General features: G+C 34.6%; 1 protein-coding gene across 1 annotated transcript in view; it reads left to right on the forward strand.

Annotated features, from left to right (window-relative positions):
* LOC132558522 (ryanodine receptor 2-like) overlaps positions 1-19,829 on the forward strand; it is a 157,435-nt gene that overhangs the window by 26,449 nt on the left and 111,157 nt on the right. The window contains 2 exon segments of the mRNA XM_060223095.1: positions 9,018-9,140; positions 16,918-17,019. Of these exon segments, the coding sequence (XP_060079078.1) occupies positions 9,018-9,140; positions 16,918-17,019 (225 nt within the window).

Below are 19,829 nucleotides of genomic sequence, written 5' to 3' on the forward strand. Positions count from 1 at the left end.
CTTGACTTTTGACCTGTATCACATGGTGGATGACAGCGCCTTCATGTAGCATTGTCAGTTTAGTTATTGGGATACCATAACCCTGTCAACCAGACACAATGTGATAGCTGGTATTAATTTATCATCAGCTGGAGTTATGTTGAGGAACAGAACATGATGGCAGAAGTTGATTGCACTGTGTTATCTCTGATATCTTGGATTAGATGGATTCGTGCCCTCACCCAGTTTTATGCCAGAGTATGAACACCCAACACCATTTCTGCGTATTCCAACTCAACCATCTTCTCTAGAACAGGAGTGAGACCAGACCCTTTGGTTGTCTGTCTGATGGGCACACTATAGAACCTGCCTTCAAACTTTAACTGCTGTCCCAGGAGTTCATTCTGTTAAAGGAGGAAATAGCTTTATTGCTCTGATTTCAGATTTGAAATTTTGCCATCGACTGTCTACATGTTGAATGTATCAGGATTTTTATTTTTCAACACATTCATCTTTATGCAGAGTGAACATTACAGAAATCACCAACCTTTTTACAGAATTGTTGAATTCATGTTCAGACCAAATGCAGCTGGTTAATTAATTTGTTTCTACCTCCATTTGGTACAGTCTTGTGACAGATGTATTAAGGACCAACAAAACTCTACAAACTGGCCAGGAGACCGGTCAGTGGATTACTTTTTCTTCGCTAGTTTTATGTGATTTCTGTTATTGATAATTCTGGTTGACTGATTGAATGGTACGAGCCAGTCTTCAAGCAGGTGTTGGTTGGTCCCGTGGAGGTTGCGGATTTTTTTGCCTTTTTTTTTGTAAATAACATTTTGACACCAAATTAAAGCTAGAAGAGAAATTATTGGATACAACCATATGTGGCTATCCTCTAGGGCAGATCTGTGTTAATGTAGCTCGCCATATAGATAGGCCTAATTCATTGGTGTCGAGAAAAGCTATTGTCTTCTCACGCATGGTTTATGACAGGGAGAACAAACTGTGGTAGACATTGATGTTGATACTGTGAGTTCACTTTTTGTGTGGAAGCTACTTCGTAGACATTGGTTTTATCCTCAAAGCATCAGTTTGTTGTTAACAAGGGAAGCAGAAGGATGATATACCATTTGTGAATGTTCAGTGCTTGTCCATTTGGCAATTAAGTCATTGCTTGCTTAGTTGCAAGCAATTCATGTGAAGTGAAATTTAAGGAGAAATATTTGAGGAAAAATATGTGTTTATAATTTGTGCTCTACAAGAATAATTTTAGATCTTTAAAGCAAATATTTGTTAAAAGTTCTTGTAAGAAGCATTTCTGTCAGACTTAAATCAATCAGTGATATAACTTACTGAAATTGCAGTCAAAAAAACGTTTATATGTTGCCTATATAACCTGATGTTATATGAAGTCTGTATAGACCTGTACTGTGCATATGCACATTCCCCACGCACCTGATCAGTGTTCTCCAGAGCAGATGTATACAAACGGATGAAACCTGTTGTTAATGGTATTGATCCATGAAAATGGTTGTGAAAAATGAGCTCGAGGAATATGAAGAAGAATCCACGTCCATTATTCGATGTGTAAGTATCTCTTGACCATCTTTGTGTCCACTGTCTATCCAGTTCCAAGTCCGGCGAAGTGATAATTAGAAACCTCTTAGGCTTTGTGCTTACTGAATTTCTGTCCACAATTTGTGGACAATTAAATCAACCTATTTTCAATGAAGTTATGCTGGATTATACTGATTCCGTGGGAAGAGATTAGAGAAGGAAATCATTTGGAGTGAGAAGGATTGGTCAGAGAGGTAGGATAGAGAAGGAATCAGAACATATAATTAAGAGAGTTAGAGATAGGGTGATTGAAAGGTGCTCCAAATAGCCTGAAGTAAATCAAGGAAAGCACTTCTTACAGAACAATTTTAACAGGGTTTATATTGAAATGTTAGTGAAAAGGAAGGAAAGGGTTGTATGGAAGGGAGTTTAGGCTAGTAACAGATGTTCAACAGATATTGAGTGAGTATTGTGATAGTTGCAGAGATTAAATATCAAGTTGGGGGTGGGGGCTTGGATGTCTAAGGTAATGTACTCATATATGTATGTTCACTCGATTATATGTTTGTAAAACTATCAACATGTGTATTATATGTGTATGTTATGGGCTAGCTAACAAAGATCTGTTGAATGTTTGAAGTCTATCATAACTATAGGTGTAGGTTGAGCTTTGTAAGGCATTGTTCATTTGTACCTTTGATGAGATCCTTTATGTTAAATACAATAGAAGATAATGCAGAGTGGAGGATTTATATTTCTAGGCTAAATATGAATTGTAATGAAAATGGGAAAATATTCTAAAAAATAACCTCTATGTATCCATGGAAACTTTAACCTTGAAACAATGAATAGTGGCCACACTAAAAATTATTCTGTACACTTTGGTGTGACATGATAAATAGCCTGATACAATTTAGAGTTTCCTTGAGAGAACTTTTAAATAGGTTTATTCTATACAATTGCTTATTTTGATCATTTATGGTGTTGGCATAAGGATAGGTGTTTAGCTTGTTGATCATGTGTAAGTATTCACTGAACTTGCGTTCTTTAGTCTACAGCTGTTACCAACATTAAGTCTTTTCTGAAACAAAAACACACACCTATCCACTCCAAACCACCATCAGAAAACTTCATTGATATATGTATAAGAACTATTTTAATTAAGAAATTTGATTCTTGGGATGAAACAGAGTTCTGATATACAGCCAAAATTGTAAAATCCATTCAGTGAATAATAATGACACACAGGATTAGGTAGAGCGTATGTCATTCAAGAGAATGTTTTTGGCACAAAAGTAGAAATGTTTACATAAAGCAGATTCATCTTTTGATTCGGTGTCCTGATTTAGGGTCGATTGCGGACATGAGATATTCATGCGTCTTTATTGCTGTGAGGGTTAGAGGTAGGCTGAAGATCTGTGGGAGGCCATCCTGTAGTGTTAACTAGTTAAACAAATTAGTTTGTATGGCTGCCAAGGGACTGAACACGATATCAATTATATTATAAAAGAAAATATATACGTATAATACTAAAAAGTTCCTCATGTCTGCATCATCTAACAGATAATAAAGACAAATCTTATTTATGCTGAAACAGTTTCGAAACATGGTTTCTCTGTATCTGTTATTTCATTGGTCTTTGCTTTAATGTTGTTGTTTGGTTTAGAGTAATCGTTAAGGAACTTCCAGAAGTGTTGTTCTATGAATGAAGTGTTATTGTAGATTGTTTCATCAGAGGAGAAAATTTCAGTTATCTCTTACAGTCTAACTGGAACAACCCATTAAATATTCTCCTCATACATGTAAGGATTTCCGGTTTGTCAACCAAGTTTGTTAGATATACTGTAATGATTTGTCCTTTGAAGAAGAATGAGCATGTTACGGGTGCTCTGGTTATTCAACATAGAACTTTACAACATTACATTATTATGATGTCGAATCCGCTTAAGAGGCATTTGTATTCCAAATATGAAGGTCATAATTGATGAAAAAGTTAACTTTTCGTCATAATAGCTTAGGTATTTATTGACTAATTTAGACCCAGTATCCATTATTTTTAACAATGAAATCTTCAATGGCTACCTGTGCAGAAATATGAGTTTATTGTTTAGTTTGAAACATATATGTTACAACTGTAGAAGACAATATCCAGCATCATTAATAAGGCATAGAAGCCAGACTGTTATTATAAAGACATGTTTGTTGTCATGAAAATGTATGTATGTTGTCATAGAGACATCATACTGTTGTCATAGAAATATCTGTCTAATGACATGGAAATGTGTCCATCCATTTTAATAGATACTTTATAGACTGTTGTTATGGAAATTAGTGAGTCTTTTGTCATTGAAACAGGTGTCGTTTTGTTGTAAAAACATATAAGACTGTTGTCATATAAATGTGTCCATCTGTTGTCATAAAGATATCGTTGGAGTGTTATCATGTGAGACTGTTGTCATAGAGATACATTAGAATGTTTTCATATAGAGACATGGCAGTCTGTTTGGTATACGAATCATGCAATCAGCCTCGCTTCACAAATTTCAGCCATTCCTTGTTTAATACTATTCTAAGATGAAATATAGATTATTGTAAATAGCATTGGACTTACACATTAGTGAGGGATACATGGTATGATATCATCCTTAATGTGAATGTAACCTTGTTATATGCTTTACACTCTGCATAGGGGATATACAGTCTAGCTTAATTTGTGTCTTGATAAATGCTGAGATTGCCTGGAACATTTAAAAGCTTCTGTGTTACTTCTCTGTTTATATATATGTAGGTAACATCTTATATAGGTTTAGAATATATATAGGTATAGATCATGTATTTGTTCATAATTCTTTAATCACTACAACTCATAATGATTATCTTGCATCACAGTGGCACCCGTAAAATTCCTCTGAAGAATATCATATTGAGACACTTGTATAAGAAAAGGAAAGCAAGAAATATCCATTTAAATGATATATAATTATCATTAATTAATATTTTTCATCTGCAGTGACATTGAGAATTGACATATTGAAAAAAAGTGAATTAACCATCAAACAACGCGGCTGTAAACTTGATAGGAATAATGGCTGAATGATTATTATTGTGGCATTTGTGGTGACATACAAATGTATTGGACTGCTTAAAATTATAAAATAGAGTGATTAGGAAATGAAACTACTGTGCTATAGAATGTTGTGGAAATGTCATCAATATCCGCAGGAGGATAAAGTTTCTTGTTACCGCCAGTGTATTGTGATATAGAAACTAAGAGCAGAAATTATTGTTCAACAGCTCTTTGAATAGGACAGCTCTTTGAATAGGACATTGTCAGGGAGTGGAGACAGTTGTGTGTCAAAGATATATATAGGTCAGGCGTGAGATAATTTCAGGATCAAAGATCAGGATGGGTATCTATAATAGATACAGGGTCATATATATATATATAGGTCAGGCGTGAGATAATTTGAGGATCAAAGATCAGGATGGGTATCTATCATAGATACAGGGTCATATATATATATATATAGGTCAGGCATGAGATAATTTCAGGATCAAAGATCAGGATGGGTATCTATCATAGATACAGGGTCATATATATATAGGTCAAGAAATCAAGATCTTTTTTATCTATAAATCTGTATCGTCCTTAAATATTGTTGTCTGGATATTTTGATATTAGCGTGTGTGCTTTTTTTTTCTGTGTGTGATTTTCTGACAGTGTTATTGTTTCAGTTTTTCTTTGTCTTTTAGTCTTAAGTATTTTTAGTGTTTGCTTAATTATGTAACTTTTTTGTCTAAGTTTATGAAATTTTGAAAGTGTTATGTGTAAGAATATCTGCATAGTATTTTCATTTCAAGCTCAAAAGGGTTAGCCTCTCTAAAACGAAAATTTATGACCCTTTAGTACTACCTTAATGCATTTAATGATAATTCATTAAGGAATATACATGTGTTACAGTGAATATTGGTTTGTGTCAAACAGAATCAATAAAACATCACATCAGTGATCTATTGAAATTGCTTCTCTCAAAACCTCAAGAAAATGTTATCAGGGAAACAAAGTTTTATGCTAATTTGCTGGAAGTCAAGCTCAGAAGTCAATACTTCCACTATTTTAGAGTATTGACTAGCCATAGCCTATGTACCTATAGCTAGTTAGCCTGACCCAACTCTTTCATCTGTCCTAGAGTAATGACGAGTGTTAACCTCTGTAAATTGTTAGTGTGACCCAAGTTGCTGCCTGTGTCCTGTTGTATCTGATTAGTCTGACCCAACTGACTGCATATGTCCTACTTGTACTGTATTAGTCTGACCCAACTGACTGTATATGCCCTGTTTGTACCCTATTAGTCTGACCCAACTGACTGTCTATGTCCTATTATTCTGACCCAACTGACTGTCTATGTCCTATTTGTACTGTGTTATTCTGACCCCAACTCGCTGCCTGTGTCCTATTTGTACCCTATTATTCTGACCCAACTGACTGTATAAGTCACATTTGTACTGTATTAGTATGACCCAACTGACTGTATAAGTCACATTTGTACTGTATTAGTATGACCCAACTGACTGTATAAGTCACATTTGTACTGTATTAGTATGACCCAACTGACTGTATAAGTCACATTTGTACTGTATTAGTATGACCCAACTGACTGTATAAGTCACATTTGTACTGTATTAATATGATTCAACTGGTTGCCTATTTCTTACTTGTACCTTATAAGGATTACCCAAATGGCAGCCTATGTCCTACTTGTATGTAGTAAAGCTGAGCTGACCGAAGTGGCGGTCTATCTACTCCTTGTACTTGGTCATACTGACCCAACTTGTGTTTATAGGAGGGCCTGTGTTACTTGGCCATTGGACAGGGTTTACAAAGAAAACAAGTGATGTAGCAATAAGACTGAGAAATCTGTATTCTATTTCAGATCAACTCATCAACCCTACACATTGTCTGTATCATAGTCTTACTACCATCCATGTCCGTATACATTTTCTTATAGAATCCTGGCAGTTCACTTTCATTTTATTATAGGAAATTCCAGCATGTCTGTACAATGTCATTGGATATTATATACTGGTACAATGCCTAAGTGATGATATGTTTTGTACAAATGATATAATCATAAAGTTTTTGGTGAGATTTATTAGGTTATATAGTTGTAGTGATGGTTAGGTTCGTAAGTTGTAGTGATGGTTAGGTTTGTTAGTTGTAGTGATGGTTAGGTTCGTTAGTTGTAGTGATGGTTAGGTTTGTTAGTTGTAGTGATGGTTAGGTTTGTTAGTTGTAGTGATGGTTAGGTTCGTTAGTTGTAGTGATGCTAAGGTTTGTTAGTTGTAGTGATGGTAAGGTTTGTTAGTTGTAGTGATGGTTAGGTTTGTTAGTTGTAGTGATGGTTAGGTTTGTTAGTTGTAGTGATGGTTAGGTTTGTTAGTTGTAGTGATGGTTAGGTTTGTTAGTTGTAGTGATGGTTAGGTTTGTTAGTTGTAGTGATGGTTAAGGTAAGTTAGTTGTAGTAATGGTTAAGGTAAGTTAGTTGTAGTGATGGTTAAGGTTCTTAGTTATAGTTAGGTAGGTTAATTGTAATGATGGATAAGGTGGGCTAGCTGTTATGATGGTCACAGATGCTTAGCTTTCAGTTTTGAGTAAATGTTATTTAATTGGTGTTATGGATAGAGGGTGATTTGTTGTAGTTAAGATTGGTTAGTATGGTTTAAATTGTAGTTATGATTTTGGGCTGTGAGTTGTAAGTTATTTTGAAGGAATGTTAAGAGTATTATTTTGGGTGGTGAGTTGTAAGTTATTGTTAAAGAATGTTAACAGTATAGTACTGTGTGAGTGGAACCATTCCAGTTTCTGTAATGATCTATTGTCTGTGACAGAGGAGAGAATGTCAGTTCAGCAAAGCATTGATTTTGCTCAAAGGAAGTAAATCTTAATTGGCTGCTGATTAACATCATCTCTGTGAAACCCTGCTCATGTATAATCTGCAGTTGATCCACTTACTTAGTGCTAGCTTGGCTTATTTTGCTTTCAATGAGTTTTTAATAGTATACATTGGTTTACAAAGAATGGCCGTCAAATTCTACCTTATTCTGATTCTGAACATTTTTTAACAGTATGGCGTGCCTAAGTATGTTCAATATATTGCTATTATCGAGACAATCAAGTTCCTGATCTATCATAAAATTTCCTACTTTCATGGCAGCAAGCAAATAAGCATCAAACAGAGAGTGCAATTTAGCCTCCACATCAGTGTCAATTCATCAAGTTCAAGAGTTAGTAACAAGTTACTAGATACAAAATTTATATGTAAGATTTCAATGGAGATCTTCAGTCATTAAGTATACTTGATTGGCTGTGTACTGATAGGGATTGAACAATGTTTAATACACTAAGCAATCATATTGAAGTGTTGCTCATACACAAATGTCGGTTTAGATGACTACTGTTTGTACATACTGGTTTATTATAAGATCATTAATAACAGACTTGCTGGTGTATACTTAATGATTACTTTATTTACTACAGCAGTGTAGTTAGTTGGCTACATGAAAATATTGAAGAAATGAAGTTTTCCTCTCCAGCTTGTATAATGATGACAAGCATATCAAACTGACATGAGTAAACATAGCACCCTGTATGGGATTTGGTTCACCACACTGTCAACAATTTATGGTTGAGCTCTGTGGAACAATCCATTTAGTAATTGAATCATAGACCATAACCATTGATCATTTGATTCCCATACTCTACAAGCATCTGTCTAGCTAATTGATGGCTGAATCTGGGTCTCAGGAAAGCTTTATGGTGATGGGTGTAGTAAGTGGTGGGATATAGAGCATGCTGAACTGTAAGATCTTTGATCCGACCTAAACCATGGTGGTCAAGTTTGTCACTTCATAGGTGAAATATATTTAATCACATTGTTACGTTCAACAAATCAACACAATGGTGAAATTATACATCTGAAATAATTGCCATATATAACAACAACTTACAGACACTGCTATTACAATTGATACAGTGGTATTTTAGTGTAAAAAGTGATGAAAAAAAAGTTACTCCTAATATAGGTATGTTTAAAGCAAGTCACAAGCCAGGCCACTTGAGTGTCAATGTTAGAATACCAAAGGATTATGGAAAGCACTTACATGTACCGTGTATATGTCTTTCTCTTCTTCATTCCACTCTATCCCTCCCCTACACTCATTAATTAATCAGTTAAAAAAACCTAAAAAACAATAACAACAAACAACAACAAACATTATAAAATTAATTAATATTTAATCACTATGAACAATATCATATGATTGATCTGTTTAGTTTTCAAGCATGCAAACATCACATTACTTATTACAGCCTTAAGGAATAAATAATTACCGAAGCAGATGTTTTACATTGATTTGTGTTTTATTTATTGTGGCAATTTACTGATAAGTTACTGAAAAAAGTTTCCTTTTCTTTGTAGGATGATACAGTATGTCTCAGCTGTGTAACATCCTCGCGGGAGAGTAGTACAACTGAGCGAGTTTGTCTAGCAGCAGAAGGCTTTGGAAACCGAACCTGTTTCCTTGAAAATGTATCAAGCAAGGTAAGATTAAAAAAATAATTTTCTCACATGGTATTTAGTCTAAAATATTGTCTTATCCAGTCAGAGTGATGTTTGCAATTGATTACCATGAAAGTTGTCTCCCTTGTTGAAACATACCTTTAGATGATGTACTTTTAAGGTTTTATCCTTTTTGTTAATCGTAATGACCTTATTTTACTCTTGACAAACTGTTAAAACGATACTGGTAGTAATACTCTTGTGATTTGAAATTTTATTAAACAATGGCTTCATTCGTAAGCTTTGTTGGTTTATGCATTATGGAAGGATATAGTGCTTGATGGTGGAATAGCAGATACGCTGTTCAGAGAGATGGTAGGAGGATGAAAGTGTTGGATGGTGAGATAGTGAAAGACTATCTGTTCATAAGTGCAGAGTTTTACTTGAAAATTTACTAGTAGAATACATGTACTTTGATTCTTGTAATCATAGTCACTTATTTTGTATATGATTTATGATGAACAAGTAGGACAGATATGAGGCTTCTCTCTATCTGAATATCACACATGTTGTAGATAGAAATACCAGAGTGTAAATGTCTGTTGTATTGTCAATCTCACCCACATAGAGTACAGTACACCTCACTAAAGCTTGGATTCAGGGGAACCTTAGTGTTGAAATAAACATCAAGGGCATCAAGGCTATCTGCTACCTTATACATTACATACATAATTTGTGTTGGTTTACTAGTACCTCCCTTACCCAATTTAATTGTATTTTGTGGTACACATCACTTTCTCACACACTTACTTCAGACTTAAGTTATTTCCCTTCAACAATATACTTCTTAATTGCAAAAAGCAGTCTCCCTCATATATTAAACAAATGATTTAAGTTAGATTGACCTGTCTAACATGATCAAATTGTAATCTGTGTTATGTTTATCTCCTTAACACTTGATAGCTGTAATCTGTGTAAGAGTTATTTCCCCTAGTAATATCCCTTAATATTGGTGAGAGTAATCACCCTTGATGTAAAATGCTTATTTGAGATCTTAGTGGTGTAGTTACTGGCATATGCATGTCCTGTTTCAGTGTGAGTTTGTTTTGTAAGTCCTTAATAATATGTAAAATATTTTGTTGTATTGATGAGTGGTTGTTTCAGTAAGTTGGTAGGTATTGCGCATTGCAAACCATCTAGACAGGTTTTTTAACTGACAGTATAATGTGACAGACATAGACAGCAAACATGATTGGCCAGGAATAAGAATACTTGGGGAAATTAGAGTCAACTAGACTAGAAAGAACTGTGGCTTATTGTCTTGTTCTTTTCATTTACTTTCTACTCAAGTGATACTTGTGTTTCTATGACAACAACTCCCAAGATCTACTTGTACCGGAATCTGGTTCTTCTCTCTAGTCAAAATATATACCTAGATATTTACTATTTGCCACTGGCCAAAGAACATAAAAAGTCTATTCACTCAGTGATAAATATTCAGTGACATGCAACTGACCACTTTACAAAATATAAAATCTTAATTGCAATTAGGATAGTAAAGATTATGGTAGGTTCCTAGCTATCAAGCATGCTGTAATGCCTGGAGAGGGTTTCACAAGCAAATATTGACTTAATTTGCACTCTTTTTGTAACAGAAAATAAACATAAGGAAATGTATCACACCAGAAAAATCATCTGGGAACGGTGATGATAATTTTCTATGGATAAAATTATAATACCAACCCTCTATCTACAACATACTGAAAAAAATCTGACCCCATACCAAATTTCCCAACATAGAACTCTGCTCAAAGCCATCACACAGACCTCAAACAATAATCAGCTGGTTTTTTTTACAGTGGAGTCAAGTGAATCAGGTCATTGTTAATTCCTAGATTATTGTTCCACTTACAACTTTCCTATTTTGTAGCCATTATTTCAGTACAATAGTTCCTAAGATGTGTGGGACTGTGAGTTAAATGTTTGCAGGTGTTGTACAGTAAGAATCACCAGTACTTGGTGTTATGTTTTCGGTGTTGTCTCATCCTATAGGCATTGTTGGCACATAGTTGTCATCAAAGGAATCTCGGCTGTTAGAATGCCACGTTGCCCTACCATTCCTCACTACTCCATTTATATCCAATCAAATATTGCCACATAATCCATTCTGTTTGATTCAGCCAATCAAATTTTGCCATCCTTGATGTTCCACTATATCCAATCAAATCATACTACACCGATCCTAGGAAGTGAGGTCATTTGAGGTGAGAGCTGACCAGATTGGCCATGCCAAGCTAATAAGTTGGCCATATGTTATTAATTATGGTCTATTTTTGCAAGTTAGTAGAGTATATTGCCATGATGTTAGGAATATTCTGTGATAAATGACACGCAAACTTTATAGCTGACTTCACTGTCAGTAGGCAAGTATGGGAACATCTAGTCAAATTATCTTTGATTGCTGTTCCTTATTATGGCCGACCATACCCCTAGGGGAGGTAACTCCATTGTATTAAAGCTTGATTCCTTTGAACAATTAGTGATATAAGTGAATATTGAACAATTTGACTTACAACATTGTTTTCACTCAATTGTGTATGATTTTAAGACAGGAAGGAATTTTATGTGGTCAATCTAGCTCTTTAAGCTCAAGTGCATTTAGTTTCACTATAATGTTTGAGAACAACAAACACAACACTGTTTATGCCTGGTATATGCATCCGTTTTGAGATTAATGTTTGATTGGTGTCAAATATTTATTGATTTAATCATTTTCTGTCTGCACATTATAAATATGTATCAGGAACATCCTGTAAAATGATTCAGGCAGGAAACTATTGTGCAGGATACATGCTGTACAATGAGGATACATGCTGCACAATGTAGATAGAATTGTATTTCATTAGATTTTTTTGTATGTCTACAGATATATCAAACAAGTAGAAATAATTTCATTCAATGTAGCTAATTTAGAGGTTTTTTGAGCAATGAAATTGATCTCAGATAACTAAATAAACAAATAACATGGGAAAATTGTGTATATTTGTACAATTAACTCATCAATTATCTTGAAATCAGTTTATTCATCTGTGAAGCTATTGTGCTTTGTCTGTCATTGTCCGCCGTTTGCCATCAGTGATGCGTAAACTTTGGACATTTTTAAACTTCTTCTCAAGTTCCACCTGTGGGAATGAGCCCAGACTTGCCTGAAGTGATTCGGAGATGGTCCTGATTAAGTGTTGTAATTTTTCAGGTATGTCTAAATTAAAAAATGGCCACCATCTTGAAAAACATATTTTAGACTTCCTCTCCAGTTCCACTGGTGCCATTGAGCTAAAAATTGGTAGGGATGTTAAAAAAAGGTAGCCAACAAAGTGTTGTTATTTTTCAACCTTGTCAAAACTTTGACACAGCAGCCAGGGAGGCCATTTTGTAACACGATACGCAATCATGGTTTTCTTGTGCAGCACCTATTTCAAACTTCTTCTCAAGTTTCACCAGTTGGATTGAGCTCCAACTTTATAGTAAAAAAATAGGTAACACTTGTTACAGTCACATACTCCTGGCCAAAACTACTATTTGCTTTATGGAAAACAGCATCTTAGTAAGATTTCATTCAAAGTAGAAAAAATAACCCTTCTCCCGACTGAAAGTTTTTGTAGTCAGATGACTGTTAAGGCCTGGTGGCATGGAAATTCCTATGACATTCATGAGAGTATGATTCCATTAATTACAGTTTGACCTCTAGACTTTGATAGCAGTACAACCACATGGCATTCAGAACAGTCTGACTGCTTGACATTCATAGCAGTATGATCACTTGGCATTCATGATAGTAGGAACACTAGACAAATATGGCAGTATGACTGCTAGATATTCATGAGAGTATGAGCACTAGACACTGATGGCAGTATGACCACTTGGCATTCATGATAGTATGAACACTAGACAACTATGGCAGTATGACTGCTAGATATTCATGAGAGTATGGGCACTAGAAACTGATGGCAGTATGACCACTTGGCATTCATGATAGTATGAACACTAGACAACTATGGCAGTATGACTGCTAGATATTCATGAGAGTATGAGCACTAGACACTGATGGCAGTATGACCACTTGGCATTCATGATAGTATGAACACTAGACAACTATGGCAGTATGACTGCTAGATATTCATGAGAGTATAAGCACTAGAAACTGATGGCAGTATGACCACTTGGCATTCATGATAGTATGAATACTAGACAACTTTGGCAGTATGACTGCTAGATATTCATGAGAGTATAAGCACTAGACACTGATGGCAATATGACCACTTGGCATTCATGATAGTATGAACACTAGACAACTATGGCAGTATGACTGCTAGATATTCATGAGAGTATGGGCACAAGACACTGATGGCAGTATGACCACTTGCCAATTACAGTAGCATGATCTCTTTGCATTTGATATTGGCACTTGGGAAATATTGACAATTTTCACGAGCATTGCTGTAACCTCCAGAAAGCTCCAATATTAGTTCTTTCCTGAAATGGGAGTATGTAATGCAGGGAAATAAAGGCTGCAAGGTATCTAGAGAGAATATCACTTTAGCTTGATCCATTTAGGGTAGGACTAGTTAGCAAGAGGTTCTGAGTTCGATTCCTTGTGGAGGCATTGATATAAAAAATGACTTCTGTTCCAAATATATCATGACAGTTGGGCCTTTACTTCTCACAATAAGAAGCAATATCAACATTAATGTTATCAGGATGAAATACTGAATCTATTAAGAAGATATATAGGATGTGTATATTGTATGTAATGCTGCCATTTTGGAGCAGACAAGCTCCAGTACACAATGATTTGGCCATATTGTTTGTGTGTATAGAAAACACATGGAACAGCCTTCCCCAAGGACGCTACAAGCAAGGCCTATGTCTGAATAGTCATCATATGCAGAAAACTATAACTAGGTCTAAGATCACCTGATATAAACATATTTCATATATTTATAGTGGAAAATATTGCCATCTGTTCAGGAAGATTTATGGAAGGGAAAAATAGTATCTTTTTTAAAAAATTCTAATATAGAACTCTTAGGGAAATGGACTTGACTAATTGCTGATAGCCACATAAACAGGGTAATTTATTAAACAATCTGCAACTTTTAGGGTAAACAGATTAATATTTGAGATGAATAATAACATTTAGGATTAATAGGGTTATTTGTAAGACAATCTGTAACATTTAGGGTAAATAGGGTTATTTGTAAGACAATCTGTAACATTTAGGGTAAACAGAGTAATTTGTAAGACAATCTGTAACATTTAGGGTAAACAGGGTAATATTTTAGATGACCTGTAATAATTAGGGTAAATAGGGTAATATGTTAGAATACTATTAACATTTAGGGTAAACAGAGTAATTTGTAAGACAATCTGTAACATTTAGGGTAAACAGGGTAATATTTTAGATGACCTGTAATAATTAGGGTAAATAGGGTAATATGTTAGAATACTATTAACATTTAGGGTAAACAGAGTAATTTGTAAGACAATCCGTAACATTTAGGGTAAACAGGGTAATATTTTAGATGACCTGTAATAATTAGGGTAAATAGGGTAATATGTTAGAATACTATTAACATTTAGGGTAAACAGAGTAATTTGTAAGACAGTCTGTAATGTTTAGGGTTGACAGGGTAATATTTTAGATGACCTGTAATAATTAGGGTAAATAGGGTAATATGTTAGAATACTATTAACATTTAGGGTAAACAGAGTAATTTGTAAGACAATCTGTAATGTTTAGGGTAAACAGGGTAATATTTTAGATGACCTGTAATAATTAGGGTAAATAGGGTAATATGTTAGAATACTATTAACATTTAGGGTAAACAGAGTAATTTGTAAGACAATCTGTAATGTTTAGGGTAGACAGCGTAATATTTTAGATGACCTGTAATAATTAGGGTATATAGGGTAATATGTTAGAATGCTTGTAACATTTAGGGTAAACAGAGTAATTTGTAAGACAATCTGTAATGTTTAGGGTAAACAGGGTAATATTTTAGATGACCTGTAATAATTAGGGTAAATAGGGTAATATGTTAGAGGATCTGTTATAATTAGGATAAATAGGGTAAGATGTTAGAGGTTGGGTAACATTGATAAGCTTGTCTTAAGAAAGAACACTGAAGAAGGCATGTGATTAACAGCTACTGCTGATATATTGGTGAGCATGTGTAACTATGTTGTTGGCTTTCTGCCATTTTGTCCTGCATAATACAGCAACCAGGTGCAGCTTTTTGTATTGTCACTGAATGGTGTGATGATATATACATAACTGTTCTACTGAATTTAGGAATATTGATTAAGATATCAAAAATACATGTTGGTTGTTGATGTAAGAAATAAATGACACTACTCATAGGGAACTAAGTTTGAGGCCAACATGTTAATGATGTTTGATCACTGATAGAGACTACAGGTCACAGGTCAGTGGTACCGAAAACATGTTAGTGATACAGGCCACTGGTCAGTGGTACCGATAACATGTTAGTGGTACAGGCCACTGGTCAGTGGTACTGAAAACATATTAGTGGTACAGGCCACTGGTCAGTGTTACCAAAAACATGTTAGTGGTACAGGTCACTGGTCAGTGGTACCAAAAACATGTTAGTGGTACAGGCCACTGGTCAGTGGTACCAAAAACATGTTAGTGGTACAGGCCACTGGTCAGTGGTACCGAAAACATGTTAGTGTTACAGGTCACAGGTCAATGGTAAAGATATCCTGTTAGTCGTACAGGTCACAGATTAGTGGTAAAGATATCCTGTTAGTCGTACAGGTCACTGGTCAGTGGTAAAGATAACCTATTGGTTATATAGGTCAGTAGTTGGTTAATACAAGTTGAAATTTGAAGGTCTAGAAATGCTATGCAGTTGCACTGACATAAACTGATAACTACTGGAGAGAGATAGTTCTGTTGTTTATTTTATGCATAGAATTCTCCATGGAAAAAAATACCAAGTACAAATGGCATTATCATTATATACTCTATTGATGTGTTCTGTTAAAGTCCATGGCCAGCAGCCCAAATCTCTGTGTTGTATCATGACTGTAAATATACAGATGTCAAAACTATTTACATGTGTGATGGATTTGATGTTTTACAATAGTCTGATCACCGAATTCTGTATTGGCAAACATTCTCTACCAATACTTAACCATGTAACAGAATTATTCTGAAGGGTAGATAGAAGTTATTGGGGCTGAACATGCTAAAGAGTGAAATGATAAATAGGTTCTCTTGTTTTTTCGTTTTCTTTTGATGATGTTTTAAATGAAATCATCTTTTTTTGGTTTGTTATTTATGTTTTAGCAAGGGGAACAAGCAAATTTGAAATTTGGGAAAAAGTAAATGGATTGAAAAAAATATACAAATAATTAACCTGCTTGATTTTCTTACTGACATTGATAGACAAAATGAAACATTAAAGGCACAGAAGATAGGATAATAGTGGATTGAACAGTGACTACCATTGTCTCATTTGGCTGTTCTACTAACAGGGTTGAAGGAAAATTCACTATAGTGTAAAGAAAATCATTGAAATTATACACACAACAAAAACTTTCTAACATATAAGATATATTGTATCTCATTTAAGATAACTTCATAAGTTCCTGTTTCATATATCTAGCTAACAAATTGTTTTAGTCTAGCCTTATTGTCCTTATGATGAATGTATGATTCTGTGTTATTTTTTCATGTCATAATCAAGAATACAAGATGTGTTTTCTTTTAATATTTTATTCTTTTCTTTTGTAGGACACCCCACCAGACATATCAGTATGTGCATTTGTACTGGAGCAAGCTCTTTCGGTCAGAGCTCTGCAGGAAATGGTTGGCTCATCATCCCAGGATTCCACCGTAAGTCAAATGATGAAATTTACATTTTAATTGTTTGTGCAGTTTCAGTCCTGTGTGTAAACATTAAAGGTATTAAATAGCATTAAAGGAATCATAGTGCGCAACAATACTATGAAGCCATTTTAAAATCATGAGACATAAGTTGATAAACTATTCAGAATTTGTCACGTAACTTCCCTGTTATCATTGTATCAACACCCAGTACATCAATATACATCATGTAATAAGTAAATTGAATCATTTCTCTCTATCTGATTTTAAAACAGAAGAGTGTTCCCTCTTAAGTTATTTTTTATTAATTGATGGTTACTCTAAATCCGTAAATTTATGGCCATGAAAGGATAAACAGACAAACGTTGGCATGGATTACAGTACTAGAGGGTTTTTTTTAGCAAAGTTTATCCACAACATCAAGAATGAACAAAAATGCATCATTTTTGGAAACCACGAAAAATATATGAATTTACAGTATATAAACTGTGATACCATTGTAAAAAAACAATATCATCCTTAGTGATATTATCAAAGAGATGCACACTATGATTTTGTCAGCATCCATCTTACAGGCTGTCTGTCTTGTCACATTCTTGATTGTAAGAATATTGATGGTCACCATGTTGTAAAATACAATTCATTTAAGAACATCAGATTCTGGAAAGATTTATTGAAGGGATCTTAAAACTATTGTAACATTTGTGATAATGAACACCTCTTCATGTCTGTACCATTTCTGATGTAACTTCCCACCTCAGCATCCATTAGTACAAGTGGATTTCCTTATTTCATTCACTCACAACATGCAGAAAATAGGTGGCACTCTTTCAGATATTGACCATGTTTCGAAATTTAATTTTGTATCAGACATTCAGTTTTGATATAGTGGATGTATAGAATTTTATAACTGAATCTTTTTTATTGCATGTTTCCAATGCAAACTGGTTTCAAGGGACAATAATACATGAGATGATTGCCAAGAACTGGTTGCTACTTGTTGGTGCTTCAAGGTCAAGCTTTTACCCTTACAGACTAACATTTATGACTGTATTATTCTCCAGGATAGAATATTTTCAAGTCTTCTTGTATGACAATTGCGTTGGTTCATTTTCCCATAAACAGCGAGGGTCATTTTGAGGTGGGGTCTCCTAGTAGTGGTCAGAAACTACCCTACTGAACAACATACAGGAGGCCCATTACAAATAATCCATGGCAAATAGGGTTAAAGGTCAAGCATAAGGACATAATCAAATCAGTGCACACCAATCCATTTCTCAGTTTCTTGAGAAAAACAATCTGCCATGGGTAGGGAGAATTGAACCACACATCTCACATCTTCACCTGAGATTACGCAAGCCAATGCGCTGCTGACTGAGCTATGGCAAATATACATATGATTCAAGTTACAAGTTGGTATATAACATTCACTGACCAGTATATATATAGATGATTCTCATGAAACACATCTCACTATTACTTTGTTAACATACAGATGTGTGTAAATACAGACACAATTTCTTTATCCTCACAGTCAGCAACACATTATTTAGAAGCTGTTTTACGAGTAACATTGGAGAGGTTAGAACAATAAATAATTGCAATTTCTTCTGTCCTTAATCAATACAGCCTATACACATGAGGTAACAGTTTTATATAATCTTCATGACGAAAATTGCTGTTGTTATATCCTATTCTTACTTTTTAACCCTGATAAGAGATATGCCCTACTTGTTGTATTGATATTCACAGAATAACGATGTATTGACCTATACAAGGCTAAATTCAACCTTTTCTGGGTGGCAGACAATGTTGTGAGAGTGTTAGGTTGGTGACAAGGACGAAGGAACTCTGTTGAAGAGGGTAGTGTTAGAATATCCCCCAGAGTCCTGGTTTGGATGGTGTCACAGTGGTTTTCAATGTGGAAGATGTTTCAGATCAGGTTTATAGCTTTGTACTGTGTCATGTTACCCTCATCACAATATATATATTCCATCATACTTTATTCCCAATGTGTAGCTTTGCAGGGAATTATTTCAGTTTTATAGTTAAAATATCTGATCCATTGGTAAGAAAATACTTCAATAAAATTGTTTTGTTCTTTATTTTAAAAAACTGCTGTTTCAGAGATTTCTATCACGAACGTTTATTGATAAATTGTTATTTTACTATCATGGTAGCTGGGATGACTTAATAGGATTTACCACTGTTATCCACATAAAACCTCTGCAAGCCTCATAGATAAAACCAGATTTTCCTGGGTCCAAATGACAATCAAAGTAGTAAGTCCACGTGATATTGCTACCCTTAATGGTATTTATTAGCCTCTCTCTGTCCATGACCTTAGAGACATGTCCCTCTATGAGCTATCCGAGACTTTTTTGAGATGTATGTCTGTCTGTAAGCTCTATTGATCTCCCTAATAGTAGTATGTTAGGCTTCAGTCTTGAGTCAATCCTATTGTCTGTGGATTTGATTATTTTATATTGGTCACTGGACTAGACTTTTCATGTCAGGTATACAAAAGATCTTTTTAGGAGGATAACATATGGTGTACAAAAAGTTTGATCTATATAAGCAACTAAAATTAGAACTGGAGGTCATTAGCTTAACCTGTTTCTGTGTGATTGCATGTTAGGATCTAGGTATAAGTGTGGTCAAGATGTACTTGCTCAGTTGCTATAGTTACAAATGGCTTTCAATGATTGGGTAAAAATTAAAGAGAGAATTAAGCTTATCTATGTCATGTATAGATAGATACAGGACCTAACCAGTCAATAAATATTTAGCATTCGCTACACGTTGTATTACTCATTTTT

Source organism: Ylistrum balloti, unplaced genomic scaffold, assembly GCF_031769215.1.
Source record: "Ylistrum balloti isolate Yb309-2 unplaced genomic scaffold, AGI_CSIRO_Ybal_v1 Utg369660, whole genome shotgun sequence".
Lineage (NCBI taxonomy): Eukaryota > Metazoa > Mollusca > Bivalvia > Pectinida > Pectinidae > Ylistrum > Ylistrum balloti.